Consider the following 17,416-nt stretch of genomic DNA (forward strand, 5'->3'; position numbering starts at 1 on the left):
CGTTCTTGTTAAACCCTGGATTTGTGCTGGAAATGGCCCACCTTGATTATCATACACATTGTAAGGAGAGTGATCACTTTTAGGTAAGCTATTACCAGCAGGAGAGTGGGGTGGGGGGAGAGAAAACCTTTTGTAGCGGTAAACACCCATTTTTTCATGCTTTGTGTGTATAAAAAGATCTTCTACACTTTCCACAGTATGCATCCAATGAAGTGAGCTGTAGCTCACGAAAGCTTATGCTCAAATAAATTGGTTAGTCTCTAAGGTGCCACAAGTACTCCTTTTCTTTTTGCGAATACACACTAACACGGCTGTTAGTCTGAAACCACTCATGGCATAGGAGTCACATAAGACCCAGCTTGATTCTCAGACTTTAGGTGGACTGGAGACTAGAGTGCAGGAAATTTGGGTGGGGAGAAGGGATTCTCTTTTTGACATATAAAATGGGGCCCTTACTATGGGAGTGCAGGATGTGGGGTCCACACAACTGTAGCTAAGAAACATTAATTTAAAGGGGAACAGCAAAGTGTTGTTTAAATTGAGGATATAAGTGATTGATGCATAGTATGGAGAGCATAAGCTGCCTATTAGCTAGAAATCAACATTTTTCCTCGCTGAATCAAACTGAGAGGGGATCCATGCTCTTAAATGACAGAAAGAAAGGTCTGTGGACTCGAACGGGCTTTGCCAACTCAAGAAATAGCTGAAGAGGTTCACATAATCTCCAACTCTACAGTAAAATGTTAACTAAAGTGCAACACACCTAATGTCCACCAGGTGTCAGTAGCTGCTAATATTTTAGAAAGGCCTGACAGCACAGTAATTAGGACGGGTATCAATTAGAGGTCCTGGAGTTTTCATTACAGTTTACAAGTAGCATACGTTTTTGTTTGGAGGCTGTGTTTTAGAACTGGGACCCTTATAACAATAATAATACCTATAAGAACATAAGCATGGGCATATTGGGTCAGATCTATGGTCCATCTAGCCCAGTATCCTGTCTTCCAACAATGGCCGGTGCCAGATGCTTCAGAGGGAATGAACAGAACAGGGCAATTATTGAGTGATCCATCCGCTGTCATCCAGTCCCAGCTTCTGGCAGCCAGAGGCTTGGAGATCTGAGAGTCAAGCTGGGTTCTTCCTGGCTCATGGATCCCCAGCAGGATTAAAGATTCTGCAGCTGGAACGTAGCTGACAATGGCATGGATGATCCTTAAGCCAGAACAGATTCAGAGCTAGGATGGCTCTGCAGGTCTGCCCATAAAAGCTCGTTTCTGTCCACAGAGGCAGCAGCTATGACTCGGGAAGGGCTGACACCTGAACTTGTACCAAAACTACAACCCTGCCTTGGAGTCCCACCTCTTGTTATTTCATTGTGGGTCTGTGTATGGACACCTATTTCACCTGTTCTGGTTCGCTCCTGACTTCAGCACACTCAGAAGAAGGCACTTTGACTCTGGGATAAGAGCACCCCTCCCCAGGGTTTGTCTACATGGACATTGCACCAGTCGAACTGATGGGGTCACACTGCAGCCACTTTTAGTTAAGCTGCTGCAAATGCATGCGTGGGCCCAGTGTTGGGCATCCTCAGCAGACGTGACCCTCATCCCCTCTATGAGCCTGCTCACTCACCGCAAGAGCCAGCCTGAAAGAGGAGCAGGTGGGAGTGGGGAACGGGTCTGAGGAGATGGGGGCAGTGGATGTTCAAATGGCAAATACGCTCACCCCTCAGTCCACTCAGCAGCATCTTCTAGCAGCGTGACTAGAACGTGGATCTCCTGATTCTTAGTGCAGAGCTTTAACCACGAGAGGTTGCTGTCACACTATTAATTCAGCGAGTCACAGCTAGTTTGGTAGTGAAGAAGGGGCAGAAATGCTGCTGCGTGGTGTGGTTCCCCTCGGTGGCTCCAGGCCGCGCTGCATTCGGCCACTAGATGGGGCTATTTAAGCAGTTTGACATAAAAATAAGCGTTTCCTGTCCTCAATGCCACTGTAGATTCTGCTCTGAGCCCGACTGCATGGCAAGGCTGGTGTAGTGGAGGGCATTGGGCACCCCCTGCAGCCTCCCCCAGCCCCATTAGCCTGCAGGGCTGCACTGTCCTTGCCTGATGACACCTGTCCCCAAGTGCTAATGGAGAGGGTGCCCCAGGTCAGAGCACAGATTGGCACCCGGCCTGGCCAGCAACATAGTTCTCGCCCCGCCCAGAGACTGGCTATCAGCCATCTGCCCCCTGCAGACAGAGGTGCAGGTTGTAGACGCCATAATCTTGTGCCCGGCTCCAGGGACAGCAGTCAGACCTTGGAGCAAAGGCACTAATTTGGCACTTCCCTTTGCCGTTTGGGGCCCCCTTGTCCCATCCTCCCCACCTTCTGCTGAGCACAGTGATGACCCTGCCCTGCCCCCACCAGGTCATTCCCCGACCCACAGCCCTCTCCCCTCATCACACATGTGCCCGCTTCCCCATGCTAGGCAGATTTCCTGGCCATGGACTCCAGAGCACCATGAACCCTGATGTTAGAGGATCACATGCTTTATTTCACTCGTCAATACCCTGCTATACATTAACCCCCAGAACACACAGACTAAAACCCAGAGCCACAGCTGAGCTCCACCAGGGCACCAGCACCCCCGAGTGGGAGCAGACACTCCCTCGGGGTTAGGGGGAGCAGGCTGGAACACTCACTCTCAGCCCAGCTCCCACAGCGTTGTCTGTCCACGCTTCTTCCTTGAGACCTCCTCACCCGGCTCCCAAAGGGGCTGGTGCAGAAGGACAAGCTGACCTCTGCCCTCGGCCCAGCCCCACTCCCCAGCACTAGGCAGGCATTGCTCAGGGGACGTCATAGTCTGGAATGGGAGAGTCCTCTCCCTGGCAGACACTTAGACCAGCTGCCCCGAGCTCTGACTGCTCACCTGGGACAGGCGTGGGGGCCTCTCGCCTCCCGCAGGACCATCTTGGAGTTTTGCAGCCCCTGGGTTTGAACTGTGCTCCCTGCTGGAGAGACCTGAAAATGCTTCCAAACAACCCTCTGGCCCCCATCACTGCACACTCACAGCCCGGTGTAGGACGGCAAGGGCCGGGGTCTCAAAACCTTGGGGCGGAGTCTCTGGCAGGCTCCTTTACCGGCAGCATTGGGAAAGGTGGTGGCATTTATCCCCACAGCTGAGTCTTGCCCAGGTGCGCTGGGCACTGTGGGGGTCACTTCAGACAGAGCTTTATTGGCTGGCTGGCCCCAGCTGGCCCCGGATGGCAGCTTGCCTCCTGTCGTAACACAGACTCCTCCGCCTGCTGACCCCACTCCTCCGCCTGCCCTTCCTCCCCCCAGCCTTCCTCCTCCTCCTCGCTGTCGGAGTCCTCATAGAGGCTGATGGTGGCTTGCACAGGGAAGTTCTCCAGCAGCTTCTCCCCCTCACTGTACAGGTAATCGAAGGATTTGGAGCGGGGCCAGAAGAGTCTGTGGGGAAAACATGCTTGACAAATACAGGTTCCTTTGCTTCCTCTTTGGAAAGCCCAGGGGTGTGAAAGAGGCACCACATCCTGCATGGGGCCCAGCACTGGGCTAGCAGGGGGTTGCAGGTCAGGAGTGAGAGGCATCAGCACAGCTGCGTGTGGGGCTGCAAGGCAGGCTTGCGGGGTCTTGGCAGACCTATGGGGCAAAGGCAGGGCGGGACTGGCCAAGCACGGGGGCACTGCAGGGCTGGCCAGTGGGGCATTGGCCGAGCCAAGTGCACGAAGTTGACGCTGCACTCTAGTGAGCACCATGAGCACTGGTTACCCGCCCCAGCGAACAGAAACAAGCAGCCTGCCTGCCATCACTGTGGGATGCACGTACCTGACGGGGTGCCGGAACAGTGCCGATGCCTTGCCAGAGCCACCATCCACCATTGTCTCGCTGCCACGGGCCTTGGGAAACACAGAACAGGAATTCGGATGCATGCCTTCAGCACCTACGCTGCAACCTCCCCCCAGCATGAGGGATGGGGGCAAGTTAGGATCCCTTTGGGGGCTGATGGGATTCCAGGGGCAGGGATGGCGGATGCACGGGGAGAGCCCAGGGATCTCCTGCTGGGAAAAACAGGATGTAACTAAGCAAAGGAAAAGTTAGTTTGACTAGCAGGAAAGATTGGCCTGCCAGTGGGATCTCTTGGGCCATGGGATCATCTGTCAAGGGAAGAAGGAGCAGCTCCGGCACACAGGACCCACCAGCTTAGATGAAAGATCAGCCATTGTTGTTTGCAGTGCTGTTGTAGCCGGGTTGGCCCCAGGAAATCAGAAAGACAAAGTGGGTGAGGTCATGTCTTCTATTATCTTAATATTTCTCACCAACAGAAGTTGGGCCAATAAAAGATATGACCTCACCCACCTCATCAGACTAGATCAGAGACTAGGTCCATATGGCCTGTCTCTGGCAGGGGCCAGCAGTCAAAAAAGCAAACAGAACGCTGGTAATCATTAAGAAAGGGATAGATAATAAGACCAAAAATATCATATTGCCTCTATATAAATCCAGGGTACACCCCCTCCACTCCCCCACTGTTCCTCAGACGTTCTTGTTAACTACTGGAAATGGCCCACCTTGATTATCACTACAAAGGGTTTTCTCCCCCCCTCACTCTCCTGCTGGTAATAGCTCATCTTAAGTGATCATTCTCCTTACAGTGTGCATGATAAACACTCATTGTTTCATGTTCTGTGTGTATATAAATCGCCTCACTGTATTTTCCACTGAATGCATCCGATGAAGTGAGCTGTAGCTCACGAAAGCTTATGCTCAAATAAATTGGTTAGTCTCAAAGGTGCCACAAGTCCTTTTCATCTTAAATACTGCCTGCAGATGTGGTCGCCCCATGTCAAAAAAGATATATTGGACTTGGAAAAGGTTCAGAAAAGGGCAACAAAAATGATCAGGGGTATGGAACAGCTTCCGTATGAGGAGAGATTAATAAGAGTGGGACTTTTCAGCTTGGAAAAGAGACGACTAAGGGGGGATATGATAGACTGGATATGATAGACTGGATATGATAGACTATAAAATCTTGACTGGTATTGAGAAAGTAAATAAGGAAGTGTTATTTACTCCTTCTCAAAACACAAGAACTAGGGGTCACCAAATGAAATTAACAGGCAGCCGGTTTAAAACAAAGAAAAGGAAGTATTTCTTCACACAACACACAGTCTTTTGCCAGAGCATGTTGTGAAGGCCAAGACGATAACAGGGTTCAAAAAAGAACTAGATAAATTCATGGAGGATAGGTCCATCAATAACTATTATCCCAGATGGGCAGGGATGGTGTCCCTAGCCGCTGTTTGCCAGAAGCTAGGAATGGGCGACAGGGGATGGAGCATTTGATAATTACCTGTTCTGTTCATTCCCTCTGGGGCACCTGGCACTGGCCACTGTCAGAGGACAGGATACTGGGCTAGGTGGACCTGTGATCTGACCCAGTATGGCCACTCTTATGTTCCGCACCAGCTGCTGCAGAGGGAGAACCTGCAAGCAGGCGGTGAGGGACTAACCTCCCCGCAGGGAGAGTGGCGTCCTTACTCCCACTAGTAAGAGTTGGGCTCATAGCCCGAACACGGAGGGGTCACACCTTTTGCTCTAGCTGATTCAATTTTTCCGTGGTGCCTATTCTAACCCCAGGATGTTAGTATGCTTTTATGAGCCCTGCTAAACTCTTGGCCTCTGTGATGCTTTGTGGCAGAGAGTCCCGCAGGCTAACTGTGTGGTGCCCAGCAGGAAAGTATTTCCTTGAACCAATTCTGAATTTGCCTCCCACCAGCATCCCCTTGTACTTGTGTTAGACCCAGCCCCTTCACTGATGCATGCACTGTAGGGACCAGCCTGCATAGGCCGGAAGAGGAGGTGAGTCCTCTCCCAGCTCTGGAGTGTCCAGTGCTTTCCCTGTGGGTCAGGCAGGATAGGAGAGCAGCAATGGCATGAGATGAAGAGAGGGGACGTTTAGGCTGAATAGCAGAAAAAGGTTCCTGCTCGTGAGATGTGGGAGGCTGTGGGACCTGCTCCCAGCAGAGAGTGGGGAGCCCTGTTGCTAGCCCAGCCGGGATGGCAGCTCTGGCATGAGGAGCCAGCTGCCCTTCTGGGACTTTGTCGTCTCTCCTGGGATCTGTGGCTCCTTTGCCAACTGGTATCCTCCAATGAGGCGGGGCACATGAGCAGTGCAGGGAGTAGGGAGGCCATGCTGGCCGCTCCTCATCCCTGGGGGAATCACACCCAGCAAGGCAGATTTCCTTTCCTTCCGGCTGGCTGCCACCCACGCTGAGAGGGTGAGCCTGCTAAGGGGACACGGTCTGGCCTCCTCCACACCCCAGCCTCACTGAACACACTCCCTGGTGCCCACAGCAAAGACGAGGGCCAGGGAGGAAGCTGGCTCTACCCTCGGGAGGGCTTTATCCATTGTAATCTCTCCCTGTGCCAAACCCCTGCCTAGCGCAGCTAACCCCTGAGGAATCCCAGCCCTGGCCAGGGAAGAGGCATCCCTTTCCCACAGCCCAGAGCCCTCTGAAATCTAACCCCCCACAGCAGCTATACAGGGAGAGCCAGCCCTGCCAGCAGAGGTGCCAACCTGGCACTGGCCTACACTACCCACTGCAGGGAGGGGGCTCGTTTCACAGCTGCTTGCCTTCAAAAGGAGAGTCTGTGCCAGCTGGGAGGGGTAGGGGAAGATGCCCTGTCTTCCAGACAGGTCTGCCTGCCAGCCTCCAGGATGCCAGCCAGGGTGGTCTGCCCCCAGCCTCCAGGGGGCACCAGCTGGGGGGTGAGAGGTTGGCCTGCCAGCCTCCAGGGTGCCAGCCGGGAAGGGTCATCCAGCTGGGAATGTCTGCCCCCAAGCCTCCAGGGGGCACCAGCCTGGGGGGTCCACTCACCAGCCTCCAGGGGTGCCAGCATGGGGGGGTGGCTGCCTGCCAGCCTGCAAAGTGCACCAGCCGGGGGGTTCTGCCCACCAGCCTCCAGGGGTGCCAGCATGGGGAGTGGTTTCTTGCCATCCTCCAGGGGTTCCAGCCAGGGGGCGTCTGCCCCCCAGCTTCCAGGGGGTGCCAACTGGGGAGGTCTGTCCCACAGCCTCCAGGGGGTGTCAGCCGGGGGGGTCTGCCTGCCACCCTCCAGTGGTCACCAGTGTGGGGGATCTGCCCACCAGACTCTAGGGGGCACCTGCTGGGGAGGTCTGCCCCCCCCAACCTCCAGGGGATGACAGCCGGGGAAGGTCTGTGCACTAGCCTCCAGCAGGATGCAAATGGAGACTACACAAAGGATCCCATGCATCAGGTTGCCAGGCCCTGCACTTAGAATAACTTTGCTTGGCTCCCACCCCCTCAGTCCTTTTCTGCCCCTGAGTGGTCCCTGTGTTCAGCCCAGCAAGCCAGTGGAGCTCGGAGGTTAGAGGTGGAAAAGGCCCAGCAGCTCAGCCTGTCCAGCTCCTGGGGCCAGCCAGGATCCGGCCCCGTCAGGTGCTGTCCAGCCCTAGCTGTAAAAAAGTGTTGAGGGATGGATCTCCCCTGGGAGCCAATCACCCAGCCCCCCCGATCTCACAGCCAGGCAGCTTCCCACGAGGTCCATCCTGAATTCCCCCTCTGCAGTGCATCCCGTCAGGCGAGCTGAAGCTCTGGGCCTCATGGAAACACCCAAGGCTACCTCCCTGGTTCCCGGACCAGTCCCTGCTGGACAGCGACTAGCAGTGTGGGGCCCAGAGCTGAACGCAATAACCCCAGGGGCTGGGGACAGCAAAAGAACCTAGGGGAAATGCCTCGGGAACAAGGCTGCTCAACCAAGGAGCGGCCCCACCGTGGGGAAGCTGTGATGCGGAGGTCAGCAGAGGTGAAGCGCGAACGCCCAACCCCGCCCTCCGACCCACCTTGAGCCCCAGAGGGACTAGGCGGATTCTGGGGCTGGGCCAAGCTGGATACCCTCTGATCAAGAAGGGTGAAACTCACTGGGTCTGTCTGGTCCCTGTTCTGCCTGCACAGGTCCTTTGCAGTGGGAAGCCAGGGTCTCCAGAGCGGTGGGAATCTGCGAAGTGAGACAAGAAGAGGGGGTGAAGTGGGCCAGTCAGCGGTCATCAAGCCCAGGGTGCTATCATGCTGAGAAGCCCCAGCTCGTCACAGCTGATAGAGCCGTGGCATCACACAAGCACCAACGCAAATGCAGGCCCATAGTGCCTGCACACCCACACAGGGCAAGGGTGTTCTCAGCACTAAAATCCCCTGTCCTGCAGCCCCCCCACATTCACACACAAACGCAGCGATGCAGCCCCGTCCCCAGCCCTCCGCCTCCCCCGCTCCGGGGGATTTGTTTTTTGTGGGCAGACCCTGTCCCCAGACTGCCAGCGGTTTTGCAGGATGATCCTCGGAAGCCCTAAGCTTTGCAGTGCCAAGGGATGGTCGGGAAGGGGAAAGCGCTGCAGTCCCCACCCTAACCCTCCCCCAAAAGTAGAGCTCAGGGGCTAAGGGCTAGCAGTGACAGCAGGAGAGTTCCTGCATCGTGATCCTCTGACACAGCCTCAAGGTGTCCCCATCTGGGAGGTGGGTTTAGGGGCCTGATTCTGAGCCCCCAGCGCAGAAGGGAAGAGAAGCACAAAGCCCTTATTAACAATCACAGACAGACGCACCCCATTCCGTATGACACTCCCCGCCACCACCCCTTTGCCAAAAGCAGCAAGACAGAGTGCCACACTTCCCCCTCTGCCGGCCCCGTCTCCTCTGACTCGGCTGCGCCAGCCACAGAGCGGGTAATGGGCACTGTGGCCACAAGACCCTCATTACCTTCTGCCTTGTTCTTGGCCCTGCACAGGGCATCCACAGCCCCAGGCAGCTGGGGGACCCCAGAGCCAGCCGGCCAGCCCGAGGGGAGCGTGGACAGAAGCATCCATGGCGTGAGCTGGCGAAGAAGGAGCAAGGTCTCTCTGTCTGGCCTGTCCTAGGAGCTCTTTATAGCCCTCCCAGCCTGGCTGGGGCTGGTGAAGGGGGAGAGCAGGAGGTCCCAGGGTGTCCAGCATGTCCCAGTTGAGTAAACAGTGGCTCAGCAGGAGGCTGGGGGGGCACCGTCAGCTCCGGTGGAAAAACAAAACACAGAAGGGAAAAGTTAGACACCATTTGTGAGAAATGCCCCAGGGAGTCAGAGGGAGCGGGGCGGGGACAATTAATGAGGGTGATTAGGAGCTTTGTCCCCATTACCCTAAGGGAGGGGACTGGAGGGGCAGTAATGTGGGGAGGAAATGGGTCTGTGCAGGATGGCCCAGCTAATGGAGAGAAGGCCAGAAGGAAAGAGAGGGAGGAGAGAGTGACTTTCGAGGGAGGGGGGCAAGGAACGGAGGAGGGGAGGAGAGAGAGGCGTGAGATTTCAAGGCTGTAACAAAGGGGTGTAATAGGGAAGCAGGCCTGGCTCGGTACTAGTTGAGGGTTTCTCACTGCGGGCCCCATCCGGCTGCCAAGGGCACCCACAGGGCAGTGTCGGGCCTTGGGCTCAGAGTCCCTGCTCTCAAGTCACTGCTGTGTAGGCTGGACAGCACCAGGGCAGCCCAGAGATCCAGCCCCAGCAGCACCGGGCGGGGCGGGACGCACATAGTCAAAAGGATTTGCTGTCTGGGATGTAGGTGCGCGGGGAGCAGCCCTGCAAGGGAAAGCGACACTTCGGCTCCTCCTCCGGGGCTGAGCTGCATCACTGATTGCGGGAGAAACAGGCGACTGGTGCCTCTGGGGCAGCACAAGGCAGCCAGATCCCCCTAGGCCTGTGTTCTCTGGCAAGAGAGCGATGGATAATTCAGCAGGGGTGATCAATGGGGCAGCCCCATTGCAACTGGAGATTACAGGCCCTGCTTTTGTCTAGCTTGGTGTATTCCAGGACTTTCAGGGAGGCAGCTCCCGCTTCCCAGCCCCAAGGCTCAGCAGGAGAGACTCCTTCCCAAGCATTCTGCCCTCCCAGCCTAGCATGGGGCTATGCCACTGCTAGGGGCAGCCCTGTGCGTCTCCCTAAATGAGCTTGTTTTCAGCTGGGCATTGCCAGCAGGCGCTGGGCTGTTAGCAGGGGCTCCCTGGGGAGCGGGTCTCTGGAATTTCCCTGGCAGACCAGCCTCGCAGAGCCCTCTCACCCGCCCAGGGGGGACGGTCCATGCACCTTCCACTAAGCCCCTGCCAGAGCTGCCTTCCCAGCACTGGGCAACTTGCCCCCCTCCCCACCTTGCCCCTTCTCACTGACAGTGCAAAACCGGCCCAGAGCCAAACAGCACCATTTCTCCCCTGCTCTGTACAAGGGATATGCTGCACAGGGCACGAGGCTGGGACCAACCAGGCCCCATGTCTCATGCCCCCCCACGCCGCTCTACTTCCCAGTCTGCCCGTCACCCGATTCCTCCCCTCTGGCCTTGGGGAGGCATTGCTCTAGTATCTGCAACACCAGAGGGAGCCTCTGATAATGATAGCCCCGAAGGGGCCCTAATGAAGCTTTAATAGGATTTGTTACAGGCCTCTGATTAACACTGACTCTGCAATGCATCCGCTGAAGTGAGCTGTAGCTCACGAAAGCTTATGCTCAAATAAATGTGTTAGTCTCTAAGGTGCCACAAGTCCTCCCTTTCTTTTTGCGGATACAGACTCACACGGCTGCCACTTGGAAAACTGGCTCTGCAGTGACATCTCCACCTCCCGCCCTGGCCGGGCCAGCTTCCCCTTTACCCAGCCCTGGGAAATCTCTACCCAGGCTGGGGCCACAGCCCGCACTTCCCAAGCCCTACCTTTGGGCCAGGAGGAAGGAGTTGGAGGGAATTTTCCCAGCTGAGTCAGCACAGCCTGGAAAAAACCTACAGGGAGGGACTTTGCACACGGCACACCTCAGAGCACCTGAATCGCTAAGCGTTGCAAGCCCTGAGACAGCCTAATGCTGGGCTGGGGGCACGGTCTCCCCTTCGGAGCTGTATCAACCCCAGCTTACGCTGGGCCCTTCCTCACTGTGGCAGCTGAATTTTTCACTCACCTCCGAGGCTGCACATCTGGAAGCCACCACTCCAGTTCTTTCCTGTCCATGGTCACAGAGCAGGGATCCTACTTCAACAGGTGTTGGCCACTAACTCTGCTCCTGGCAAAGCTATCATTGGCCCTGGAACAAGAAGCTGGGAAAAGGATCCTATGGACAATCCAACTACGGAAAATGCCTGGAGTGACTATTTCTGAGCCGAGCACTGCAGGACTGAGCATGCTGATGACCTATAAAGTGTGCAGCACACCCAGTGATCACACAAGAGTCTCAAGCCATGAAGCTGTCCCTGCTTTCAGTGCAGAAGCTCGCTCGTGTCTGATTGTTAATACTTGGTGCTCGATTTCTTGGTACAAGCTACTCCTCAGCTCTGTAAAACATGTCATTTAAAGTTTACTCTCCAACAGTATCTACCGTTACCAGAGAACTCGCCAGCTGCAGCTTGCCCAGCCCTTTACACAGGGGAGATCAATAAAACAAATCAAAGGGTAGCCCAAGCAGAGATGGGACACTTCAAAAGGAGCCAGGCCAGAGATTCCAAGTCCCCTAGGAACTTCCCCATTGCTATCAATTTCATATGGAAGGTGCCCACATACAACGATGATGGACAGCAGTATAAAATCATTAGCTAGACTGTATTGTTAGCCCCATTTTACAGTGGAGGAAGCTCAGACATGGGGAGGGAAAGGCCCACAACCTCAAAGGTGTTTAGGCACCTAGCTCCCATGTCAAGGGAATTTCAATGAGTGCCTAAATACGTTTGAAGATCAGAGCCTACGTGACTTGCTCAAGGTCACTCTACAAGTCAGTGTGGGCTTTGACAGCCATGAGACATCTCCTTTCTGGGCCCACGTGACCACTGGACTGGAGCTGTCCTTCCACCTGCTCATTCGCATAGCAGCCTGCCATGGAGGTGACCCAGCTCCCACTGCTTGTTCAACAGAAATAATCAAGGGAAAGAACTTGGGGATTCAGTGCACGGATGGGACCCCAGCCCTGGCCTACTCCCCCACCACACTGGCTGCTCCGATGCCTCCGACTGCCCTTTGATTCCAAACATGAGGGGACTGTGCTCTGGTCTTTTTATGGCACATTTAGGGGATCAGTGCTGCTCGGCCCTGGGGAGTCACGGGTGTTATTCCCCCTCCCAACCGTGTTTGCTCAGGTGCTGTAAAGTCAGAAATGTTACCTTCTCCGTGCTGGGCCTCTCCTCCATCCCCACCCCCTGGGGCTGGGGAGCCATGCAGCTATCCATATGGGAGCCTGGGCTATGGGGCACTTCACATCACGCACCTGCCGGCTGAGACTCGGGGAAACTGATGCAGGCAGGCAGGGAAATAGCATGCGTCTGATTCCAAACAAGGCTCATTGTGCAGAGCTGCTGCCGGGTGTCGTACAGCAGGGAAAATAACCCTCATTCCAGGGACATTCCGTTTTAGGATCTGATTTGGGGGGGACTTCATGCCAGTTGCTTCCCACCCCTTTGCCTCCATTCCCTGCCCTCATTCTAACCCCAGATTAACTGTCTTTCACTTTGAAACAGAGTCAGCAACATCCCCATCCCCCTCAGCCTCAGCATAACAGTACAGCAAGAAGCACATGGGCCCTAGCTGATGTAGAATACAGAGCATGCAAAGAGGTAAATAAAAGCAACCTAAACACGATGCTGTAGGATGCCCCACCCTATCCCAGGAGACCCACTCCAACGATATGCCTCTTCCCCGTTTGCTATTCTCATCATCGGGTGAGACCCGGCTTAGAAACACTCGTAGGGTGGGGACGGGGGCAGGAGGCAAAGTGGGGTCACAGGTCAGCCCCCTCTCTCAAGATGCCTTGAGCGTGGGAGAAGAAAAGAAAATAGCAAATGGTCCCGTCCAGCCTCTGCCTTCTGCGTCCAGCTGTCCCAAATGCTCCGGCTCTGGGAACAAGCATTGCAGGCTTTGCTGGGCCCTTCTGGAGAACACAATTTGTCACCCCCGGGGCTTCCCTCTGCCCCCCATTTGTGACAGTGGTTAGGCCTTTGCCTGCACGGCAGCCTGTGCAGGACTTCTTACATTTCCCCATTTGTTTCTCATTTGGGCCAGGAGTCTTAGAATAACAAACCCTGGGGAGGGCGGAGAAGGCTGCTGCTGAGAGAGGTATTTCAGCCAGTCAGTCCAGATCCCCCGTCCTCCTCCCCTCCCCGCTACCCTGCTCCAGAGAGCCCTGCAGCCTCTGGGAACTAGCCTGAGTGCCCCATCACCTTTGTTACACTGGTGGGGGGGAGGGGGGAATCACATTGCGGTTATTTGTACGCACCAGACAGACAGACACCATGGCACAGATTTTCAGGATCCCCTCCCCTCCGGTTCACAATGCTGAGGATCTGTGTTTAGGGGCACTCCAGCTCCTGTGTGCATTCACACTCCTCCCTCTAACCCTCAGGGTCTGCCTAGCCAGGCTGCGCGTGCAAATGCCGCTTGCACACACAAACCAGAGGGCTGGGGAGACGCGGGGATAACAGTCCTTCCCTGCCTACCAGGAGCGTTAGGACACTAAATATATTACAGGTTGTGCAGTGCGCAGATGTGAGGGGGCGGTTAGGAAAACATGGGCCTGCCCTGGAATAAAGAGAGCGAGCGCTGAGCTGGCATGCCCTGGGCATTGCTGAGCTCTGTGTGGGAGCCTTAGCCAGCCTTTAGCCATGGCATCCTCACCCAGGACTCAGTCTTGCTCTCACTGCCGGCATGAGGGGCTCTGCCATCGACTTCAGTGGGCGCAGGAAGCCGTTTTGTCCTTCCCACTGTTTCTGATACTGGATGGGCAACTGTTGCCTTTCAGCTCGTTTTCCTCCATCCTGTTCAGGAGCCTGAGTTGTTATTGTAGGGTTGCTCAGGAGGAATAGACGCCTTCTCCCAGCCGGATGACTTGGCCCCCTGTCGACGTTGTCTTGGGCCAACTCTTGGCGGTGTGGGGACACTTGCTCCTCCTAATACAGAGCCTTCCATTCCCCTGGAGTGCCCTGTGTACCAAACCCAAGCTCATCGCCGGCCAGCAGCTTCGACCCCGACGCTCCGATAATCAGAGGGGCTAGGCACCCGTAATTCCACCTGGAGTCAGCCAGGGACACAGCTGCCCAGCATGATGGAGAATCAGGCCCTACAGGCTAGCCCTGGGCAGGCAACCCACAAGCTGAGCCACAGCAGGCCAGAAGGGGGCGCTGTAGAATGGCACGCCTGCCCCACAGCGTCCCCTTTCTGGCCTGGTGTGCCTCAGTAGCAGCCTGCATCCGATCTCTTCTTTGCACCCCTTATTAATTCCTCATGGGCTTTATTTTTGTCCAGTAGCTCCCCTTCTCCCAGGGTCTAATTTAATGGCCTAAATCACACAACAATGCGCAGTCCTGGGGCTTCTCTTTTCTCCCCTGATCTGCTCTCTGCAGCACTTCCCTGCCTTGGCAAGCCACTCCTAGCCCTCCCTAACTCCAGTCTTTTCTATTCCTGCTCACCTGGCTCTCAGCCCTCACCTCTCTGCAGCCCGCAAGAGCCTCCCAGCGTCTGCAGCCCTCTGCTTCATTCCTCTTTACGAAGACCACAGTGCCTCCCCGTAAGCCCCAATGGCGCAGCAGGTCGGCAGCCCCGGTGCACGGACCCCTGCTCCCTCTTCACGGGCCCCGTCACCCTGTGACACCTGGAAACCTCCCCTCCCCCGCCACTCCATCCAAACCTCACGTAACTGGCTCACTTTCTACCTCTACCTGCCCACACCTGCCCCCCTCCCCACCGCTCACATTGTATTTTATACAACAGCCATGGTACAAACAAGCCAGACGCGCACGCCCCAGCTCAATCCCTTTGCCATCACGACTGCAGCCCTTCCCCACCTCCCTTGGTTTATACTTGGCTGTTGTAGTTCACAAGCTCTTTGGTTCAGGGACATTGTCTCCCTTACTCAGGCTCATTAAATCAACTCGTGGTCACATGAGGGGGCCTGACAACTGCACACCATAGCAACCTGCCCTGTCATGGGATCCAGCCCAATTGCTTCGAGCATGTACCGCCTGGCTTCCTACGAATGGAAACTGGCCATGGTGACCATTCCCCTGGCCCCACAGCTTCTCTTGACAAAGCAAAAACCCTGACAGGAATTCTTTAAAACGCCAGCTCCCAACTTTCAGTGACTCCCACCAACAGCAGGGCTCAAGCGCTCACCAATGCTCTCCTTTGCAGCCTGCCTAACAGGGCTCTCTCTCTATCCCTCCTCCTCGCTAGTGTCACTTTCACAGCTGCAGCACGAAAGAGCCTGCGATTTGGATGCAGGTTTGAGGCCCTGGGAAAGCCCCAAGCCTGAGGTTAGACAAGTCTGATGTATGGGCGTACCGGCTGCAGTGATTCTTTGATCACACTTGTCAGGACCCCGTAGCAGCGTTCACCCATCTCATGACTAGCACCAGCAAAGATAGGATCAGCGGAGTGGACAGGAGTCTGGAAAGTGTAGCCTAAATGGGAGACTTCACACCTCAGCCTCCCAAATGGTCTCTCTTGCCCTTTTCAGAGGCGTCAGCTTGGCCCGGGAAGGTGTTGGCACACTCTGCTTAGCTGTCACTTCTCCAGACCTTTGGACCCAGCACACTTCGGAGTTTGTGGCAAAGAGTCAGACAAAGGTCAGAGAGTCATACACCCCCTTTCCGCATCTGCATTTCTCACACCCCATGGGGCTGAGAGTTTGCAGAGCCATGGCCTATCTACAGCAGATCTGCCATTACACTGGTGACAGAAGTACCGTGCATGCAGCAGTATCCCTGTGACCTTTGATCTTGATAATCTGAGCTCATAAGCTAAGTGGGGCTGCAGCTGGCCAGTGCCTTGATGGCCGCTCTCCAAGGAAAACCCGCGTGCTGACGGCTATCCCACCAGAGGATCTAATGGGGGCACAATGATGCATATGTCGGGATGGAGGTACAAGAGCAGTAGCAGAACACTTGCACTAACTCAAGAACTCTTACATTTTGTCTCCCCTGTGTCTAATTCACCTTCAGTTCCAAGACACTTCCCCATGCACTGGCTGAGACAATTCAAAGGGATGCTTATAGAATGCTGCTATCAAAAATCAGCTTTGTAGGTTTATGGGCAATCCTATATTCACCAGTAAGAGTCCAACCCTCTCTCTACCACCACGGGCAGCTCTCACCATCTGCGTCACTCCTCGCCTAGTCAGTTTCCTACTTTGGCACAGATTGGAGGCTGCACCAAATCGGCACCTTTTCAGCTTTACAGTTGTTTGCCCCAAACCATCTTCTTGCTGCTCTATCCTCCCTTCCCCCCACACCCCTCCCACAAAATCACATGGGCAATAAACCCCAAACCCCTTTGCCAAATATTTACAATTTTAATTAACTGGGGCGGGGGGAGGGACAAACAAAAAGGTGACCACAGCTCCTCAATACTTTGCATCTTCTCAAGGATTTAGTTCTGATCTGGAATAAGCCTCTGACCCCAGGCTAAGATTTGCAGATGGATTTTGCAAAGCTGCAGTTAACCACTAGAAATCCTTTATCGCCCTGAACCCCGGCTTCCTCTCTGCTCGCCCTGTCCCAAGGAGACATGGTCCTCCTACACTTGGATAACTCATGCCCCTTGTGCAATCCCCACTCGGCTACTCCATCGCTCCCTCCGGGTGCTGTATTTCCAGTAAGTATTTCAAAGCCCTTGTGCATTTTTCTCTGGGTGCCAGTCAGGGCCGGCTCTAAGTTTTTTGCTGCCCCAAGCTCCAAGAGCGCAACGGCCCAAGCAAAAAAAAAAAAAAAAGGGTGGCCGGAACGCCGCCCCTGGAACTGTGCCGCCCCAAGCACATGCTTGCTTTGCTGGTGCCTAGAGCCGGCCCTGGTGCCAGGATGAGATTTCCCCTCGTTCCTTTCTTCACTTCCTGGCCTGGCCTGAGCCAGTCCCAATGCCCTCGCAGAGTGTCGCTGAGCCATACATACAGGCTGCTGCTGGCTTTCAACACTCCTCTTTAATACTTAGTCCTGCCGTGAGTGCAGGGGACTAAACTAAATGACTTCTTGAGGTGCCTTCCAGTCCTACAATTCTATGATTCTCTTCCTGGCTGCATTTCAGGGGCGGGGAATGCAGCTCTGCCTATGTCACTTGGCAGGGCTTAAGCCAGACCTTTGAACAACACGTCTCTCCGCTTTTGGAGTCCACACTGCAGTCATCTCCAGAGGTCACATCAGAGCTGTGATACGACCCAGACGGTTGGCACCAGTGAAATGCCCTGGGACTAACAGGGGCAGTGCCAAGAGACTAGTGTGATGTGCTCAACAGAAACACCGAAGGTAGACAGCTGGGATACCATCAAACTGCTGGGCTGGGGGGTGGGGGCGCTGGTGGCAGGGAGGGAAACAAAGACATGTTGGGAAAACTTGCAACAAAATGATCACGAGGCAGATCTGAGG

The 17,416-nt window shown here is 55.2% G+C and overlaps 1 protein-coding gene across 1 annotated transcript; it reads right to left on the bottom strand.

The window, feature by feature from the left end:
• Positions 1-1,721: 1,721 nt before the first annotated feature.
• On the bottom strand, positions 1,722-9,038 carry RIPPLY1 (ripply transcriptional repressor 1). The gene is made up of 5 exons (XM_077825554.1): positions 8,778-9,038; positions 7,950-8,025; positions 3,832-3,902; positions 3,258-3,453; positions 1,722-1,796 (listed from the first exon to the last, which is right to left on the bottom strand). Exons 1-5 carry the CDS (start codon positions 9,008-9,010, stop codon positions 1,722-1,724), a joined length of 651 nt encoding a protein of 216 aa, XP_077681680.1. The 5' UTR covers positions 9,011-9,038.
• Positions 9,039-17,416: the final 8,378 nt, after the last annotated feature.

Source organism: Eretmochelys imbricata, chromosome 9, assembly GCF_965152235.1.
Source record: "Eretmochelys imbricata isolate rEreImb1 chromosome 9, rEreImb1.hap1, whole genome shotgun sequence".
NCBI lineage: Eukaryota > Metazoa > Chordata > Testudines > Cheloniidae > Eretmochelys > Eretmochelys imbricata.

Excerpts from the sequence above, each read along its gene's own strand:
- RIPPLY1 (XM_077825554.1), bottom strand. The coding sequence starts at position 9,010 with ATGCTGGACACCCTGGGACCTCCTGCTCTCCCCCTTCACCAGCCCCAG. Across the intron at positions 3,454-3,831 it reads CTGTTCCGGCACCCCGTCAG|ACTCTTCTGGCCCCGCTCCA; the intron begins GTACGTGCATCC and ends TTTTCCCCACAG. Across the intron at positions 1,797-3,257 it reads AGTCTGTGTTACGACAGGAG|CTCTGCACTAAGAATCAGGA; the intron begins GCAAGCTGCCAT and ends TCGTGGTTAAAG.